Raw genomic sequence first — 18,269 nt, 5'->3', positions numbered from 1 at the left:
TTTGAAAGAATTTATATTATATATATATATATATATATATATATATATATATATATATATATATATATATAATTTGTGGCAGTTTTTTCCCATTTTTATTTCATATAATATAAAACTAAACAAAAATTATTTCTACCAATTAACCCATAGCTCCTTTTTTGCTCCATAAACAAAAGCTGGAGTATACTAAAACCTTCCCTATTCATTAAAAATCAGGACCATTTCATGCACAATTCCAGGGTTACCAGTCACATCATAGTATATGCAGTGCAGTCCTGTGTAACTCCTTTCAGTTGAGAGCAAAACAAATGACAATTTTTTTAAAACAGTCTGAATCACTGTGCTTTTTCTAGGTGACAATATCAGCTTTATAGCCAAAGTCAAGGCTGAAGATCTTCTTAGAAAACCCAGCGTCAAATGGTTCAAAGGGAAATGGATGGACCTGGCTAGCAAGGCAGGGAAGCACCTCCAGCTGAAGGAAACCTTTGAAAGGCAAAGTCGGGTATGGCCCTGAACTCCTGGCGCAGGAGCTTAGCTCGCTCATCCCTTTTGTGTGGGTAGAAGGTCATTTTCAAGTTCAGCCTTGAGAGATTTCAGTTCCAGAAAATTCTCTTGGAGTTACCTACCATTCCTAGTGTCTACAGTCTAGTGTGGTTGCCCTGTTGTGCCCAGGGGCTATGGGGCACTTTGATCTCTCCCCTATTAAAAACATGCTACTGGAATCCCAGATACAGACATGTCTTTAAGACAATGCTGAGGAATTTGGAAAATAACTAAAATGTGATGGTATCTTTCTGTTGGCAAGGTAGGACTGAAATGTGTCCCGATGCATTTCATTGCAGGTGTACACATTCGAGATGCAGATCATCAAGGCCAAAGAGAACTATGCAGGAAACTACAGATGTGAGGTCACCTATAAGGATAAGTTTGACAGCTGTTCGTTTGATCTTGAAGTACACGGTAAGAGAGCTTTCTCATCTGGATAAATGTGACGTCTTTTTTTTTTTTTTTTTTTTTTTTAAATGGGGTATAAGGGGATGGAGGAGAGGAAGGTCATTTAATACCATGAGATTGTGAAAATAAAGCTTCCTTTAAAACGGTGTGTGTTTCTGATTGTGGTAGTTTCAGCAAGCCTGCTGAATTAAATTGTTATGAGACAATTTACAAATGGAATTTGGGGATTTTATTGCCAAGTATCTCTTGTCCATGCTATCTATTCCTTCAATCTCCCAGATAAGGGCTGATGCCATTTTTTTTTTTTTTTTTGCTGCTACTGAATGTACCTGTTTCTTTGGGTCCACTTATTTCCACTCGGGTTTGGACATAAGCTTATATGGTACGAGGATGTCAGGATACCCAGGTGGGAAGGAGGATTTTTCTTATAAGGACTAACGTCAGATATGGAAATTCTCTATCTGTATGCTCTGTGTACTGCTTGGAGGGAATTTAGTAGGGATAAATGCAAAGTTGTACATGGAGATTGGAGGGGGAGGGGAAACACTTCTAGAAATATACACAGGGAAAGTTAACGTGGCAGCAAAGATCATAAACTTAAGAGGAATCCAAAGTGTGATGTAGCCACAAGAGACAACGCTGATGTCATTTAAAACTGAGCCATTACAAGTGATATAGACTCTAGGTTTAGGAAATGATATTCCTCTCTGCAGTATGCTTCTTGTTCCACATTTGGAATAATGTCTTTGGCCGTGGGCACCATACCTCCACTGGGATCCCTTCCGGAGGAGAGTAACCAGCCAGGAGGACGGAGAATTCAGAAACCATGCCCTATTCAGCTTGAATGTGCTGGTGAAGGAGATCAAATATATGTGACTCACTGTGAACAGGGGAAGGGTTTTCACACAGAAGAAGGCAAAGGTCATTTTCCATGTACTTGAGAAGTGTTTAGGCAGATTAGAATCAAAAGGTGGAAATTATGAGAAGGTGAATTTTGTGTTAACATTAGATTGAGCTCTTTTGTTAAAGCTCTGTAGACAACAACAGAAGGTTGTAAGATTCTCGTTCTGAGAGATGTGAAGCAGAGGCTGCGTGATCATGGGTGGAGATGCTATCGAGATTTCTGTAGTAAGTGGGAATCTGGTCCTTAGCAGGGCTTCTTCAACCTGGCCGGGCATCTCTGAGCATCCCTTGAGGGGCTTTTAAAGAATATTGATTTCTGGGTGCCCATCTCTGCTCTGGTGAATCAAAATCTCTAGCAGGGAGATCGAGAAGCTGGTATTTTTGAAGTTCCTCAGGTGATGCTAATGGGCAGGTGGAATGACAATGGACTAAGGTAACTCCTAAAATCCTTTCATTGATTCTGTGTAAGGAGAGTAGGTTACAGTCTCTCAGCAGCTCAGGCCTCCATGGCAGCCATCCTCACCTCACTTGACCTTCCTTCCATCTCAGAAATCCCCACAGCCTGGAAAAGAACTGAACCCAAAACTGTCTTCTTAATGGTATTTATTTTATTGTTTTCTTTCCTTTTAAAGAATCTACCGGGACTACTCCAAACATTGACATCAGATCTGCTTTCAAGAGAAGGTAACGAAAGGGGGATGTTAGGTAGCTTTTGTATTATATGAAATTGGAGGATTTTCAAAGCACACTTTCCCTTCCTCCATCCTCTATATTCCAAACACAAACAACTCTTTTCACTGTAGTTAAACATGCCATATATTCAAAAGTTACTGTTCTAGAAAAGCCATGGGTTTAAGGGCAAATCAAGTATATACTGATTATCTTTAAGAATATTCTTGTTATAGTGAATCTTCCGTTTTTGCAGGTTTCACAGTTGCCTTATAAAGACAGACTTTCAATCTATTCATATGTGGCTTCTCCCTTAATTGCATTATTTCACACTAAATGGCCAAAAAAGATAAATATATAAAGATACACATCTTATGTAGCATCAGTTAAGTAATGTCAGAAAGCTTATATTGCTTTTCATTTTGAAAACACTTATGAAGCTATTAAGCCGTGAGCTCAAAAAGCCACAATTAAGTAGCTACTGAAGTTAACATTATTTAAATATTGAATTATCCTAAATGAAAGACTACTGAGACTGGAATAAAAACCACCATAGAAAGGCAAATACTGATACCTGTTTGATTTATTTTGCAACTGCCAAGGCTGAAAAATCAGGAGGTAAAGGAAGAAAAATGAAAACATTTTTCTAGTCTATGAGAAATGGAACTAGCTTCTTTCTGTCATTATTTTACTCTCTGTACTTAATTCTTCCATAATATAAATTCCTTAATGAGAGCAAATATTTTGTGTTTCCTATGATTAAATCCATACAGTTTTGTTGAATAAGGAAAATCATCCCAAACTATTATAAAACGATGATTTAGTCGGTTAGTAGAAGGCATTATTTCCCTCCTAAATTACGAATAAACGAAAATTTTAATTACTTGAAAAAGATATTTAATATTATCTGATCAATCAGTTGGTATTTTTTTTAAGTCATAACGTTCAAATCCTAGTAGTTTCCTTCCACCTTGCCTTCACCCCATGTTCAGCAAACAGAGCGATCTGAAACTGTGCTCATACCGTGTACAGTATAGTTTAGGAGAGGGAAACATAATCTAGAAATGTGTTTATTTCAAAAGGTCTTCTCCAAATACCTGCTATTAAAGAAATTTTGAAAACACATTATTTGAGTTCAGTTTGTATGACTTACATTTTATACACACTGTTTTTGAACCCGCAGACTCTTTCCTTAGAAACTTAATTAACATTTGTAAAGAGCAGGAAACAAAATCTTCATTAAAACATTAAACATGTAAGTAAATATGCAGTGCCATTTAAGTGTCAGCTCCATAGCTTCTATTTAAGAAATCACAAAGATGGCTGCATGCCTAATTTAAGATGCATTTCTCTATAGGGAAGCCTTCAAATTTTCCTAATAAAGGGCTCATCGACAATTCAAAGACAAATTTTCGAAGAATCTGTTTTACAAGGTATAATTATTAGCAAGAAAGTGAAAAGTTTGTAATGATTTCCCTTTGAAACAGAAAGGAATGCATCTTTTAAAAAGCTCTACGCTAGCTCCATTTTTATGTTATGTTGGTATCACATTATCTGATTCATCTATTGGTGGACCCAAAGAGGTTACCTTTGAATATAAGCTTGTGCTTATATACTTGACACTGGTACACTTCGCCCTCCAAGCCAATCTCTGTTAGACATGACTAACAGAGATCAGCAAAAAGTCCTTTGCTTTTCACACAGGTATGTTTCTAGAGGCCCCCTTACTTGCAAAAACAAAGTACTTTGTGTTGTTTGGCTTACGTGCATTTGTGTTACTCCGTTTTAACACAAATCCAAGTCGTTTTATATATGCAATCTACAAAAATGTGTCTTCTGAAGTCGTAGAGTGACACAAGCTCCTCGAGTTTTCTTTTCCACAAGTACATATTCCAAAAATTTTAAATGTCACTTGTGTGAAAAGAAATAGTTTGTGTTGAATTAGTCCCATGACTTGTGTGCTGATACAAAATTGCATATACGTTATATGTAGAGTGTTTGGGGGAATCTTGTGTATGTGTCTCAGCATTAAACCTGGATTTGCTTTTCTTTTGTTAATGACAGTGGAGAAGGTCAAGAGGATGCAGGGGAACTTGACTTTAGTGGTCTCCTGAAACGTAGGTGAGAACCAAGTGATGGAGTGAGGCGCTGTGGCCTGGAAATCTTTTAGATGCCCACTCAGAGAAGTCAAGTTTAAAGTAGATGTGTTTCAAAGAGTTTCTCATTTCTTAAAATGTGTTTTGCTTATAGAATATAACAGAGTCGACTAAGAAAGAGACAGACAAACAACCGCAAACTAATCTGTTTAAGATTTTAGCTGATGCTTTAAAATTTTCTTTTTGAATGTTTTATAAGTCTTCGCATATTTTCTTAGTTGGGGATGAAGAGATTGAAAACTGAGACAGAACACTTAAATACCTAGAAACCTCCGATTTCTCTCATGAGTTCTCTCATTTCAATCATAACTCCCTGTGATAATTGAATAAATGAAGTCTCCATTTTCCTGCCTTTGATATTGGACCGAAAAATCAATTTCACAATTTTGTTAGATGTCTCTGCAGGTACATATATTTAAAGGCAGGCCTACTTTAATATAACATTTATGATTTACTGTATTTCATCAAATCTAAGACACCATTCATTTTAAGATATACCTGTATTTTCTAAATCACTAAGCAATAAAAATTGCTCCAAATAGTTTATTATGATACATTATTGATTATAAGGTACATCTGTCTTTCAGAGGCGTTTAAAATGTGCATTTTAGAAGAGATAAAATATGGTAGTAAAATGGAAGTAAATATTTAGTATTATCACTCACACTCCCTTAATATTGTTCTCTCTTGCAATAAAATTTCTGTAATTCCATATGGATATTTAGCACTTAATCGTTTTAAAGGACTTCTGTCCATATATTTGCATATATATATATATATATATATATATATAATCATATCACACATGATATTATATATAAAGTTACACATGCCTAGATATTTAGTGCAGAAACAACAAAAAGAAGTTGATTTTTGCTTGGATTGTGTTTATCTAGCAAATTTGTAAATAAACAGTAAAATTATAATTCTAAATTAATGATATATACTATTGATATCAGTTTTCATTTATGGTTATTTATGCTTGCTCTGGTTATTAAAGGAACATAGTAAAAATATGCTTCACAACAAATCACAAATAGTAAAACTGAGTTTGTGGTTATACTCACTTTAGTTGGATGACTTTATTCAAGTTCTAATAGATGAAAAATTTACCCAAGCTCTAAACATTTAGGTTGAGAACAGAATTATTAACAAGTGCAATTTATTAATTACCAATGGATATTAGCCAATCAATAGACCTTGGCAGTATCAAATACATCTTTCATCCTTTGGATACTTCAAATAATCATTAGCCTCAATAATATTTGTTAACTCCCCAAATTTATTTAAAGCAATAGTATTTGAAGTGACCTTATTCACTCTTCCTCATTCTATAGGTGAGAAACCAGGGACCAGAAATGTTGAGTGACTTACCCCAAGTCACACAGCCTAGTTAGAGGCAGGTCAGGGACCTAAATCCAAGTTTCCCTTTTCTAAGTCAGCTCACTTTCTGTGACTCCATATAAGAAATACCACTCTGAATTGGCCTCAGAAGTAGATGCTTCAGTTTATAACATAAATTGACACTTCATGAAGACAAGAGAAGTTTTCTTTTGTTTTTCCCTGCAATTACTTACCCAACCAGGAAAATACTAAATATTTTCTTTATGTAGAATATAATGCTACAGGTGACGGGAGGAAAACCAGTGCCTTCCAGTGCCTGGCACACAGAAAGGGATGAATACATATTTGAGGGATGGAAAAGTAATGGTAAAAATATGAATTCAAGTCTCAACTCTATCATTTACTAATTACATGACTTGGTCAAGATATATGTCCTCTCTGAGACTTGGTTTCCACATCTGAAAATGCAGAGAATGAAAACTACTTAATAGAATTATTGTGGGAATTAAATAAATGTAAAAGGCTTGGCTCATGGTAGATGTCAAATAAATATTCACTTTCACGAAAATTGTGACATTTTCTCTTGAAGGGCTTATATTCATAAAGAGACAAAATACACACACACTAATCAATCAACCAATCAAAATGTGATACAGTATATTATTAAATGTCATGCTCTGATTGAAAAGGAAAAAGAAGGAAAAAAGAACAGACTAGTTCTACCAGTAGTTTGCAGAATAAAAGATATCTAATTAATGGTGAAAATGACTAAAGAAAATAATTACTAGAAAACATGGGGAGCGAACATGTCTCCAGTTCTCATTTTCTTTACGTACATCCCTTAATTATGATTTGTACTCATAATTAGAGTGTTGTTAACATAAGCCTATATTCATTTGATATACTAATCCACAATATAACTTTAGAAGTGTTTTCGTACTAATTTGAGAATTGCATATGTTTTCATTGTGGTAATGACACATGGTTACCATTTCTACTCCTCCAAGAGAGTGTGGCAAAATCCCTATCTGAATAAGTATGATTACGATCAACATCTCCATACAACAAAAGATCTCCTTGCCCTGAAAAAAACCAGCATATTTCAAAGAGACGTTAGTTAAATCAGAATAAATCTTTTGGGCATCATCTTGTTACGGGATTTGACCTATATAAAAACTTGCAAGTTTTATTCTACATAAAATTTCTATAACTGCTTTGTACTTCACTAGGATCATCAAGTTATAAAAATTTTGATGTAGATGAAAGAACTGTGAAGGTTATCTAGGTCAATCCCAGTGCTTGGAAGAGAATCGGGAATACCTATAGAATTTTCTCTACTCTAAATTAATGTAGCCAAGCAGATAGGACCATCTGCAGCCATCATGGTTCTGAATGAGTTAAGGAAATGCCATAGGTGGGAGTCTATGGCATTTTGGACCTCACATTCCAATACAAAATGAGGAATACTTCAGTCTTGCAATTTGGGATTCAATTAAGTGATGGAGCGAAAAGGGAGAAGCAATACGCAAGAGGTCTTCAGTGTTCACACATAAAATTTGATAAAATTAAGAATATGGTAGAGTGGAGTATATTTTGGTGTTTTAATGGAAAAAAATGGTGAAGATTGGTTTTATGAATCTAGCAACAAAATCTGAGAAATTACCGAAAATGGTGATTTTTATTACTGGTTTCCATCACATAAATCTTTACCTCATGGATCTAGGTATGCCTCAGTGTTTGACTTGTGTATCATTTTAGCTATTTTAATCTAGTTTTATATCTTTAAATCCTTTCACCAGTGTCAGACGGATACTTGAAATGTGTATGTGTGTAATTGTTCTTGGCTGAAATACAAATTTAACACAATGTGTATGTAGTATGGCATAATTTTAGTTTGGGGACTATATTGAGACTGGAATGTGACAAAAATAGAGCACTAATAAAGTGGATTGAGGAAACACCCTCAGAGAACATATACAAATGTACATACATACACATTTTAATTGCAATCCTCCCAGACTTCCTATAAAACATTTAAAAGATGTATTTGAAATTTAGACTGCCTTCGGGCAGTAGCTTTGGTAGATCTGGCAAATTATTACCAATATTCTAACTTCAGCACAATTTTATTAAGCATTTCAATTTCACCATGTTAATAGAGGGCATCATTATTTCAGTGAGAGGAAGATAATACTTGTGTCTTGAGTTTTTAAGAGGCACATTTTCCTAATGGTGTTGCCTAGTCCTTTCCACAAAGGATACTGATGGACCAATGACCTCTCACTTCCTTCCACATTCCAGATTAGCCTCAGCCACCTCCCCACTGGGCAAAAAGACTTACATGACAGTGGAAATTAGATATTCAGAAGTCATCCTTGCGTAACAGCACCCTAAACTCTATGTTAATATTTATATTCTCCTCCCTTTCCCCATGATTGCAAGCCAGTATTTCCTCATTAGAAACTCTGAAACAGGTATAACTCATGTGACAATGCAAACATATGTAATCCGTCATTTGCTAACATGATAGCATGAATCTGTTTTCACACTGATGTTTAAGATGTGTTGACCAGTTTTGCTGTAAAGTCATATTCAAACCGGCAGTATTCACAGTAAGTAGTCACAATAACATTTCCAAATTAACCTGATAAAAGGTCAATTAAGCTTAAACAAACTCAGGACTATTTAGCCAGTAAGGAAATCAATTTAAATTATATTTTGTGTTTATACTAAGGTTCTTTCCCTAAAGAGTGTTTATTCCTGAGTTTTGTTTCATTTTTGGTTTTAAAATAAGGGTATACAAGTGTACTTTAACTCTTACTTTTTTTAGTTATATATGTTCTTTCTATGTTCTATATGTTCTTTTGTCAGTGATAAGTTACTTTCCCCTTGTTCATGGAAAACTTAACCATTTGCTTTAAAGTTTAACATTTGTATCTTTATGATTGACATCCAGCCTTCTTCCCAAAAAGTTCAAGACAGTACTTTAAAATGAAATATGAAAAAAATTTTGACCTCATTCTCTTTTTCCTTTGACAATTTAGAAAAAAAATTCTTTTAAAAAGCATTTGTGTCCACAAATATCATATGAAAAATAAACAAAAGGCCCTGCGTGGCAGTTTCAAATATTTTTTGGATGAAAAAGCAACAAAAAATGGTTAATGTACACATGGTAAGAAAAATGCTATTTGCAAAATCCAAAGGTTTGGAGTACTGTGCTTGTAGTCTCTCCATATACAGACAGCTAGCATGTGTACACCAGTGAAGGTAGAGAGAATTTTTATTTCATAGACCAATATTTAAAATTTCTAGTTCTTAATCTACTTTTCAAAACTATTTCAATACCCATATCCTAGATGAAAATTGATCTTAAGTTCCTGAAAAATCTCACCTTCTAGACTTTCAAGTTGATAAAAAGTAGAAATATCTTCAAGATATTTCCTGATATCCTCCTCTCTGCCTAATATTGTGTTTTTCTTTAGGAAAACAAGAGTGTTACTATAACTGCACACATATTTGATCTTTAACTTCCCGGAAGTTTCTCTGAGACTTCAAGGAAAGCAAGTAGGCTTTCTTCTCAGTTTAAGTACTCAGGCACTAAACAGAAAATCCAGACCCTACTGCGACCTTCCTTGTGTTTAAGAGCCAGTGAGCAACTACTAACGTAGGCAATGGTTCTCCCCGGTTAGGGAGGTGAAGCAGCACGAGGAAGAACCCGAGATAGACGTGTGGGAATTGCTGAAAAATGCGAACCCCAACGAGTACGAAAAGATCGCCTTTCAGTACGGCATCACCGACCTGCGCGGCATGCTCAAGCGGCTCAAGCGCATGCGCAGGGTGGAGAAGAAGAGCGCAGGTGAGGCCGCCAGGGAAGCGTGGCCGTGTGGGCCGGGTCCTGTGCCCGCGAAAGACGTGACCGTGAACCCCAGCGGGTGATCCTCTTTACCCCTGGGTTTGGGGTGGGACTGGATGCGGTGGGATTTGCAGGGCTTACGCTTCTCTCAGCTACCTTTGGCTCCAGGTGAAATAGTTCACTTCCTTGCACAGCACTGGCCATGCAGGTAAGTTTCAGAAGGTTTAAGATAACAGAAGAATTACGTTAAAGTAATACCAAATACGGTATATAAGGAAATCTTAAATATTCCCACTGTCACTGGGAATTTCTCAGCGGCCTCTTTCTCCAGCCTCGATATCTTTCTCACTCTCAAATTCTTTATTCTTATTTAAGCAGAGTTGATGCAATGTCTTCTTGTTTTACCATCATATCCTTGTACCCATTTGATGGGGTGGGAGGCATTCACGTCTCACACTTAATAAGATTATCCAAGTGTTTTGTAAAATAGTTCTGCTGCTCCCTGAAGATCTAAAGTAGGTGTAGTTTGTTGTGGTTTTAATTACCTTTAAAAAGAAAAAAGCACTTTGAGATGTTGAAATTTAAAATTAAAAAATACATTTTACATTGATCATCAGCTCTTCCAAGTTTCCTATTTACTTGGTCATTCTCAGTTACTGGTTTTATGACACATCCAGTTAACATATCAAACCTATTATTGCTTGTTAATGTTCAAATAGAATTGAAAGAATATCATCACCTCTTTTTAAAAATCTGCCCTTTATTCTAAACCTCACTGTAAACTGGTAGAGAAACGGCCCCAGAGAAATATAGAAGTGTTTTGTGTACATAACTCAGCCATTGCCACTATCTGAACTTTCTTATTCCTGAGAGGTGTCTGAGACTGAGTCACAAATATATGAATTCTAAGGTGTGGAGCCAGATGACATCTCTGTCCCTCCACACTGAACTTTCTTATTCGTATCACTTAGCTCTGAATTGATGCCTTGAGGTATGTGATAGATAACTTTTTTGTAAAGCTATTGTTTCTTTTATCTTGTTAAAATTTGACAAAGTGAGCTTGTTTAAGCAATAGTGTAAAAAGGCTGGAATGATGAAAATGCAAGCATGACAACTTCACCAGTTATTTCACACGTAAGGGTATTTTCCAAACTGTCTAAATGAGAATTATTATCTTTGAAATCTGAAAAATTATGAAATTTAAAAAAGAAGTTAACTACCTCTGTTTAGAACTTTTCAAAGACTACTTTTAAAAAAAAAACACAGCAAACATTATGTTCTGTGTTATTTAAAATGTTTTAAAGTCCTGAGTTCCCAATTATACATGGAAGAGTGTTTTAAACATGCCACTATTTGGGCAAATCCACAGTACAAAAACTCTGATAAACCTACTATTTCAGTTAGTCAAAGGCATTCCATTTAATCTTATGTGTTGTTGAATTTATCTCACAAATTCCAGGACGAAAAACTATCTGTGGCATAGAAGTATTATACAAAAGCAATACCAGTGGTCCTGACTGTCATCATGCTAGTTCAATTTCAAGTTCAATTTCATTTGGATGCTTTATATCATACCATTCCCTTAAGGGTTAGGACAATCATTTTTAAAGCCTTTCAGTAATTATTTTCTCGTGTTTCTTCCAAAAACATGTGATTCTCTTTAAAAATTATAACCATCTTATTGTACATAAATCAACAGAATTTTAAAATATAAGTGATAATTTGGAAGGTTCCAATTTTTTTTCCAAGTCTCAATTTTTCATTTTGTTTTAGATTCTTGTACATATATTGACTATTTAAATCTATAGCATACATATGCACATATTAACATAGTTTTGCTTCTTCTCTCTACTAGCTTTTGCAAAAATTCTTGATCCTGCATATCAGATTGATAAAGGAGGCAAGGTTAGGTTCGTTGTGGAACTGGCAGATCCAAAGTTGGAGGTGAAATGGTATAAAAATGGTCAAGAAATTCGACCCAGCACAAAGTAAGTGGGGCTTTGCAAATAATCAATTGATAACTCCATAAATCAAACAGTAGTTTGACTTAATTTTCTATGAATAAAAGTGCTTTTTAGTTAAAACTTTATAATACAAATTCATATGGAGGGCGAGTAAAAACTTTTCATGTATTTTAGAACCATTAAAATTATAGTGCTATATAAATTAAACCTTGTTTAATGTTTTAATTCTACACGAACTATTTCAGGTGATTCCCAATTATGGTTTTGTGTCACTATAGGTTATATGTGATTATTTAAGACTTCTCCCAATTTAAAAAAACTTCTCCCAATTTAAAAAAACTTCTCCCAATTTAAAAAAACTTCTCCCAATTTAAAAAAAAATTTTTTTTGAAAAAGTTTGAAATACCTATTTGATATACCAACTGGGAATCACACTTTATAATTAGATAACTTTCGTTTTTCCAGAGTAGCATCTAAAGCCTGTGTTTTATTATTTCTTGGCCCTCTCCCCAATGAAGGAGACAAACTAATCCCTGATGTCTGATGGTATCGCTAGTCTATTATGAAACTGCTTTACAGAGATCCTTCTCAGCCTGAGAGATTTTCAACTCCAATATATTTTTTTAAAAGTTAACAGGAGGCACATGCCCATTTATAAAAGACTTTAATCCTGAAAATCTGTCACTTCTGTAGTACAATTAGGTGGCTTCCCATTTCTTAAAGTGGTCATGTCTACAGAGTGACTTTGTGATAATGTTTGTATCTGGTAAAAATCTCTTGAAGGAGGCCTGAATTTACCAAAAACATAATTTTACTTGGTTATCTTTATCTAGCAAATGTCGAGTGTTTTGTTCTTAAAGTCTTCAATTTGAGAATTTTCCAAATGAAATCTTTTTCTTTAGTCTAGTACAATGCCCTATGATCCATAATGCAGATCACAGATAATTAAGTTTTGCAATCTTCTTGGCTTTTAGTGCTGTGTTTCCAAATACCCAAGTATTTTTCTTAGAAGATGGTAACTGGGATATGATAACACTCATTCTTAACCTTATTTAAGAGAATATCACATTCTATAGTATTACTGTCTATCTTAGTGATTAAATTCATATTATTGCTTATATTGTATAATTATTTATTCACCCCCCAAAATCTGTGTCATTGGGCTAGGCAAGGATTGGAATCAATGAATAAGATCAAATCTCTGTCTCTCCACAAAGTAGATGAATTGGTCATTTTTTTTAAATTTACAGAGTTAGCAATCTCTTTGACAACCTCAACCAACCCTATTTTTCAACAATGGATTAAAAAAATTAAATAGAAAATATGCAAGTACTGTTTATATTTGAAATAAAAAAAAAAAACCTTGTCTAAAAGAAAATAACAGAAATAATATATTAAATATAAATGGGCATCTATATATATTATAAAGATAAATGGTTTCATGTTTGATGTTTATTAAACTATTTAGGATATGCTGCATAAATGGCAGATCAAAATTATATCCCTATCTTTTAAGCATTATCAAAGTATAAGCCAAATTTGTTGACAATAAAGAAAAGAATAAAATGAAGTTCATGGACTCTATTTATCTTCCTCCTATTTAAAATAGATACATCTTTGAACATAAAGGATGTGAAAGAATCATGTTTATCAATAACTGTTCGCTAACAGATGACTCGGAGTATTATGTAACAGCTGGTGATGAAAAATGTTCCACTGAGCTCTTTGTGAGAGGTAAAGTGAAATGTCTTACTGGAGTCATCAAGAGCTGATGGCTTTCCTTATCCCAGGGCTAATAATCAAAATGAAAGTGATGAGGTGAGCTCTGGAGCTCCAGAACAGAGCAAGTAGCACCTCTAGACATGGTTTCATTTAGGTGTTAGATTGGCTCTGCATTGAAGCTTCTCTACACTGGCAATTACTGTGTATCCTAATTAATCTTCAGGTTTGTTGAAAAAAAGCCAAGGGGAAGACAAAAAACTGCTGAGTAAAAATGCCTGGAGGTTTTGACTCAAGCAAGGAGTATTCTGCAATGTAATTATTCTGGTTATAGCTTCTGAAACTTAACAGAGTCTACAGGATAATCCTCATTTCACACACTCAGCTGATCACAAATAGATCTGTCTTGAAACCAGCTTCATAAGTAAAAGGGCATCAGTGCTTGGCACTGAGGGCTCTGAAGACCAGCATTTACTAAGACATGGTGAAAAGAGCTAGAGGGTGCCGGTGAAGTCAGGGATCACTTCTTTTCTTTGTGAGGCCCTCTGATTGAGACAATCCTGCAATCTCTATCATCCATCTAGAACCAAATCAAAGAATTTTAGTATTATAGTTCTCCTTCATCAGAAATGTCTACCACCTAATATTTTATTTGCCAAAAGGATGTTTCGTCTGCTCTCTAGAACAATAATATATTTGTTTAACTCTCTTCAGAGTTATGAGAAAATTGTGGAAACTTACCCAGGATTGCCAGCTATACATTTTGCCAAGAAAAGTAAAAAAAAAAAAAAAAGCCCACAAAACCTCACCTACTCTCTACCACCATCTAACTATAACTCAGTGGTATGGTTCTTACTATTGATTTTTCATCTGTGAACAGATACAGGGTCATAAGTGGGTTTTGGATATTTAATGATTCTAATTCTCTCTTTTTTCACACTAGAGCCTCCAATTATGGTGACCAAACTGTTGGAAGATACAAATGCTTACTGTGGGGAGAAAGTGGAATTAGAATGTGAGGTATCTGAAGATGACGCCAATGTAAAATGGTAAATAGCTTTCCTGAGGTCTGTTCATTTTTAATAGACACACAAAAAAAGTACCTTCTTAGTTTGGAGAACAGGAAATTGCTTTTACAGATATGAAAAGAATCTCAATCTCATTTGTGTTAGTAGAAATGGTAACTAAAACTACACTAATGGGTTTTTTTTTTCTTTTTTCCCACCTATGAAACTGAAAAAAAGATCCAGAAATCTATATTGGTAAGGATGTAGGGAAGTGGGCACTTACTAATAAATGGATGGCTTAAGTTTGCCTAAGTCTGTTTAAATCCAAAGCCCATGGATGCTCTTTACCTCTCTACCATGCTTCTTCTCACTGTGTCATACTTGTAACTTACCTGGAAAAATTTACCTTTTTTTTTTTCATTTTATTCCTAGTCACTTGATTGTGAGTTCCTCAGAAAAACATTTTAGACTAAGAATCACCAATTACTTTTAAAATTAAAAGGCAAAAAATTTTGGTCAGATAGGAAGTGTTTTCTCAAGTTCTCTGTGAGTCACCTCAAAATTAAAGACTGGAAGATTCAGAATCCTAACATGAAATGCTTTGTTGAGAAGTATAGTAGATCACATAACAGTAATCTTTAGTATTTGGTACAGAGTAGATTTTTTATTCTAATCTAGAATCATAGCTACCTTTAAAATGTATTAAAATGTTGTTCTCACCAGTGTACCTCAAAAGCCAAAACATGAGTAATATCTACTCTTTGCATCTTCATCTAATTGATCTTGAGTGGAAAGAGGGGGCTTATGTTCCTTTAATGTAATTTTTTAGACAACATTTGTTGTAATATTCATGCACTGATAGATTGATTTATACATTCTTTAATTCAACAATTAGTGCCAGACACTGCAAGACACTGGGATATAGGAAAAACAAGACCAATAGGTCCGACTCCTGAAGGGCTTTTGTAACATTGTTTTTAATAACCTATTTTAACCCAGGTTTAAGAATGGTGAGGAGATCATCCCGGGTCCAAAATCAAGATACAAAGTTAAAGTTGAGGGCAAAAAACACACTTTGATCATAGAAGGAGCAACCAAGGCCGATAGTGCAGAATATTCTGTAATGACTACAGGAGGACAATCGTCCGCTAAGCTTAGTGTTGACTGTAAGTAAGACTTCCTTGGATGGCTCCCACATTGGCTTACTAATGGTGTTGCATTTGTTAACTCAGCTTTAAGAAAGTTTCAATTTATATGATTTCTACTTGTGGCAATTTTAAATATGTAAAATTAAATTCCATTCTGAGTGTGTGTGTCATACCAATCAAGGTCTCTGAGAAAAGAACCGACTACTCAGTTTAACAGTGGAGCACCAGTATTGGGATGGAAGTATTAAAATCACCTGCTGAACAAGTTACCCAAATGGTTGAGAAATATTTTATTCCCAAACCATATAAATAGATGATAAATACTTAGATATTATGTCAAATCTTGATAATGTTTGTTTACTCCATGGGTGAACTTGCTATCTATACATTAAATAAACATTCAACACTCTGCAACTACATTTGGGGTGAAAAGTTACTCAAATTAATGGGCCTCAATTGAGAACATTATAAGAGCTAATTTGCTAATCTGCTTCAGCGGCATGAGAGAATTAATGTACTTCCCCAAATGTCCACTATTGGTAGTCAGTTCTCAGCGGCGGAGAAAGTCCTTTCCAGTTAGCCATGAGAATTAAAATAGCAAATCTCATGAGAAGATTGATAACACACGAAAAGCAGAAATCCTACTTTCTTTCTTCTTTCTTAGACCAGTTGCAATTCATATGATCACAGAATAATTCAGAAGTAATTTCAGTACACTCTTTATGCTTCATGGAATGGTAGCCATTTTACTTTAATATCAAAAAAAGTTTACAACCACAGACATATCCTTATCGATATTTGTATCCATTTAAAGCAATTACAGTCAGTTCTGCTATAATGGAGCATATGTATTTCTAAAACTCACTGTGGTAATACAAAGTCATGCAATCAAAACCATAGGGCTATTGGGGAAAGCGGGGTTATGGGCACAACACTCAAAATTTTTGTCAGTGACACATTAAAAAGGAAATCAAAACAATAAGAACCTAACAAAAAATAGTAGCAAGTTTATAAATGTTAAATGGTTAATAAAAACTACAATGAATATGGCATTTTACCTTGAAAAAGACCTGAAATTTGCTTATGGAAGCAGTGTCGGAAGTTTTGCAGCTTGTGCACTATTGTGGAGTGGTGGAGAGAGGTTATTTGAAGTTGGATGTGTAGTGGTAATCTCAGATGTGCATGGGTCTGGCTCATAATCACATGGGTGAACTGAGGTAGGTGGTAGATGTTTGAGGTATGTTTGTGTGTTTTGTGCAGCCCTGCTTGGCTCAGTTCAGCTGGGCATAGTTTTCTGGATTTACCTAGTCTTTCTCATGAATGAAATCATGCATAATCAAATATGAAATTTGTGTTATGCTCCAGTTGTCCCCTAATATATCAATTGCATTGGAACAAATTCTCATTTTCCAAGCAAGCATTAATAGCAAAACTGACTGTACCATTGTGAAATGACACCATCTTTGCCTATCTGGATTGGATTTGGCACTTAACAACCATCTATTATTTCTGTAGTGAGGCCTCTGAAGGTATTGACACCTCTGACTGATCAGACTGTAAAACTTGGAAAAGAAATCTGCTTGAAGTGTGAAATCTCTGAAAACATATCAGGAAAATGGACTAAAAATGGCCTACCAGTTCAGGAGAGTGACCGTCTAAAGGTTGTGCACAAAGGAAGGTACGCAAGCTAAGTGATCCATACGTGAAGGCTGGTCCCCATCTCCACTTTTTCCACTTCCTAAAGTATGTATTTGGCAAGGATATTTGAAAAGTAGTAATTGGGAGAGCATCTATCTCTAGTTCTTTGCTTCCAAATAGCGAGAGCATGTGATTTCTTTGTTGTACATCACGTCTTACCTGTGATCCTGGAATATGCACGTTATAGTCGGGTGCTTCGTCTAATCAAAATCCACTGACTGATTCTTTCTATCTAAATAGGTTAGAGGAATGATATTGAATTCTAGTTGAGAAACTGGTTGAATTGGATTAATTCTCCCTAACCAATAAGTGTCATATACCTTTCCTCAATTTTTTTTTTTTGAGGGGACATGACATCCTAGAATCCAGTAAAGGTCTAAGGCAAGCGTTCTTAAACTTGGATCCCTAGATTCTGAGAAGATCATGAATGAACTTCAGGGGCCCTCATAAATCCTCTAAAATTGTAAACAAATTCTGTGTGTACAAAAATATTTGCTCTTCTTCAGAGAGAGGATCCATAGTGTCCATCAGATATTCACTGTTCATGATCCCAGTAAAGTTAGGAAATATTGCTCTGAGGTATGGCATATAAAGTTAAACTCAAGGGTATTCTTGGTAATTTCTTGGATCTTAAAGTATGGCATTAGTGAGATGTTATCTTTTAGCCTTTTTAAAGCCAAAGAGATAAAGAATAAGAGACTCTTGCATAATAAGTAGTCTGTATTTATAGAGATAATTCCATATAGTCCAAAAGTAAATATTTAATATGGATCAATATATAGAATAATTACGCCTTCACATTATTTTCTCTCTCTCTCTCCAGGCTGCACTAAACAAGTTAATCAGATAAAGGC

The 18,269-nt window shown here is 34.9% G+C and overlaps 1 protein-coding gene across 11 annotated transcripts in view; it reads left to right on the top strand.

Moving 5' to 3' along the window:
* Positions 1-18,269, top strand: part of MYBPC1 (myosin binding protein C1) — an 89,594-nt gene that overhangs the window by 30,226 nt on the left and 41,099 nt on the right. For all 11 annotated transcript variants that reach the window (XM_019732101.3, XM_019732098.3, XM_088797286.1 and 8 more), the window contains 10 exons: positions 354-502; positions 843-960; positions 2,490-2,541; positions 4,591-4,647; positions 9,716-9,882; positions 11,735-11,867; positions 13,453-13,577; positions 14,506-14,611; positions 15,569-15,735; positions 17,233-17,395. In XM_019732101.3, the coding sequence (XP_019587660.1) occupies positions 354-502; positions 843-960; positions 2,490-2,541; positions 4,591-4,647; positions 9,716-9,882; positions 11,735-11,867; positions 13,453-13,577; positions 14,506-14,611; positions 15,569-15,735; positions 17,233-17,395 (1,237 nt within the window). The remainder of the gene's footprint in view (positions 1-353; positions 503-842; positions 961-2,489; positions 2,542-4,590; positions 4,648-9,715; positions 9,883-11,734; positions 11,868-13,452; positions 13,578-14,505; positions 14,612-15,568; positions 15,736-17,232; positions 17,396-18,269) is intronic.

Source organism: Rhinolophus sinicus, chromosome 1, assembly GCF_057876585.1.
Source record: "Rhinolophus sinicus isolate RSI-liver-muscle chromosome 1, RSI-T2T, whole genome shotgun sequence".
NCBI classification, from domain to species: Eukaryota; Metazoa; Chordata; class Mammalia; order Chiroptera; family Rhinolophidae; genus Rhinolophus; species Rhinolophus sinicus.
The sequence above is the reverse complement of the archived record's forward strand: the minus strand, read 5'-3'. Positions and strand labels throughout refer to the sequence as shown.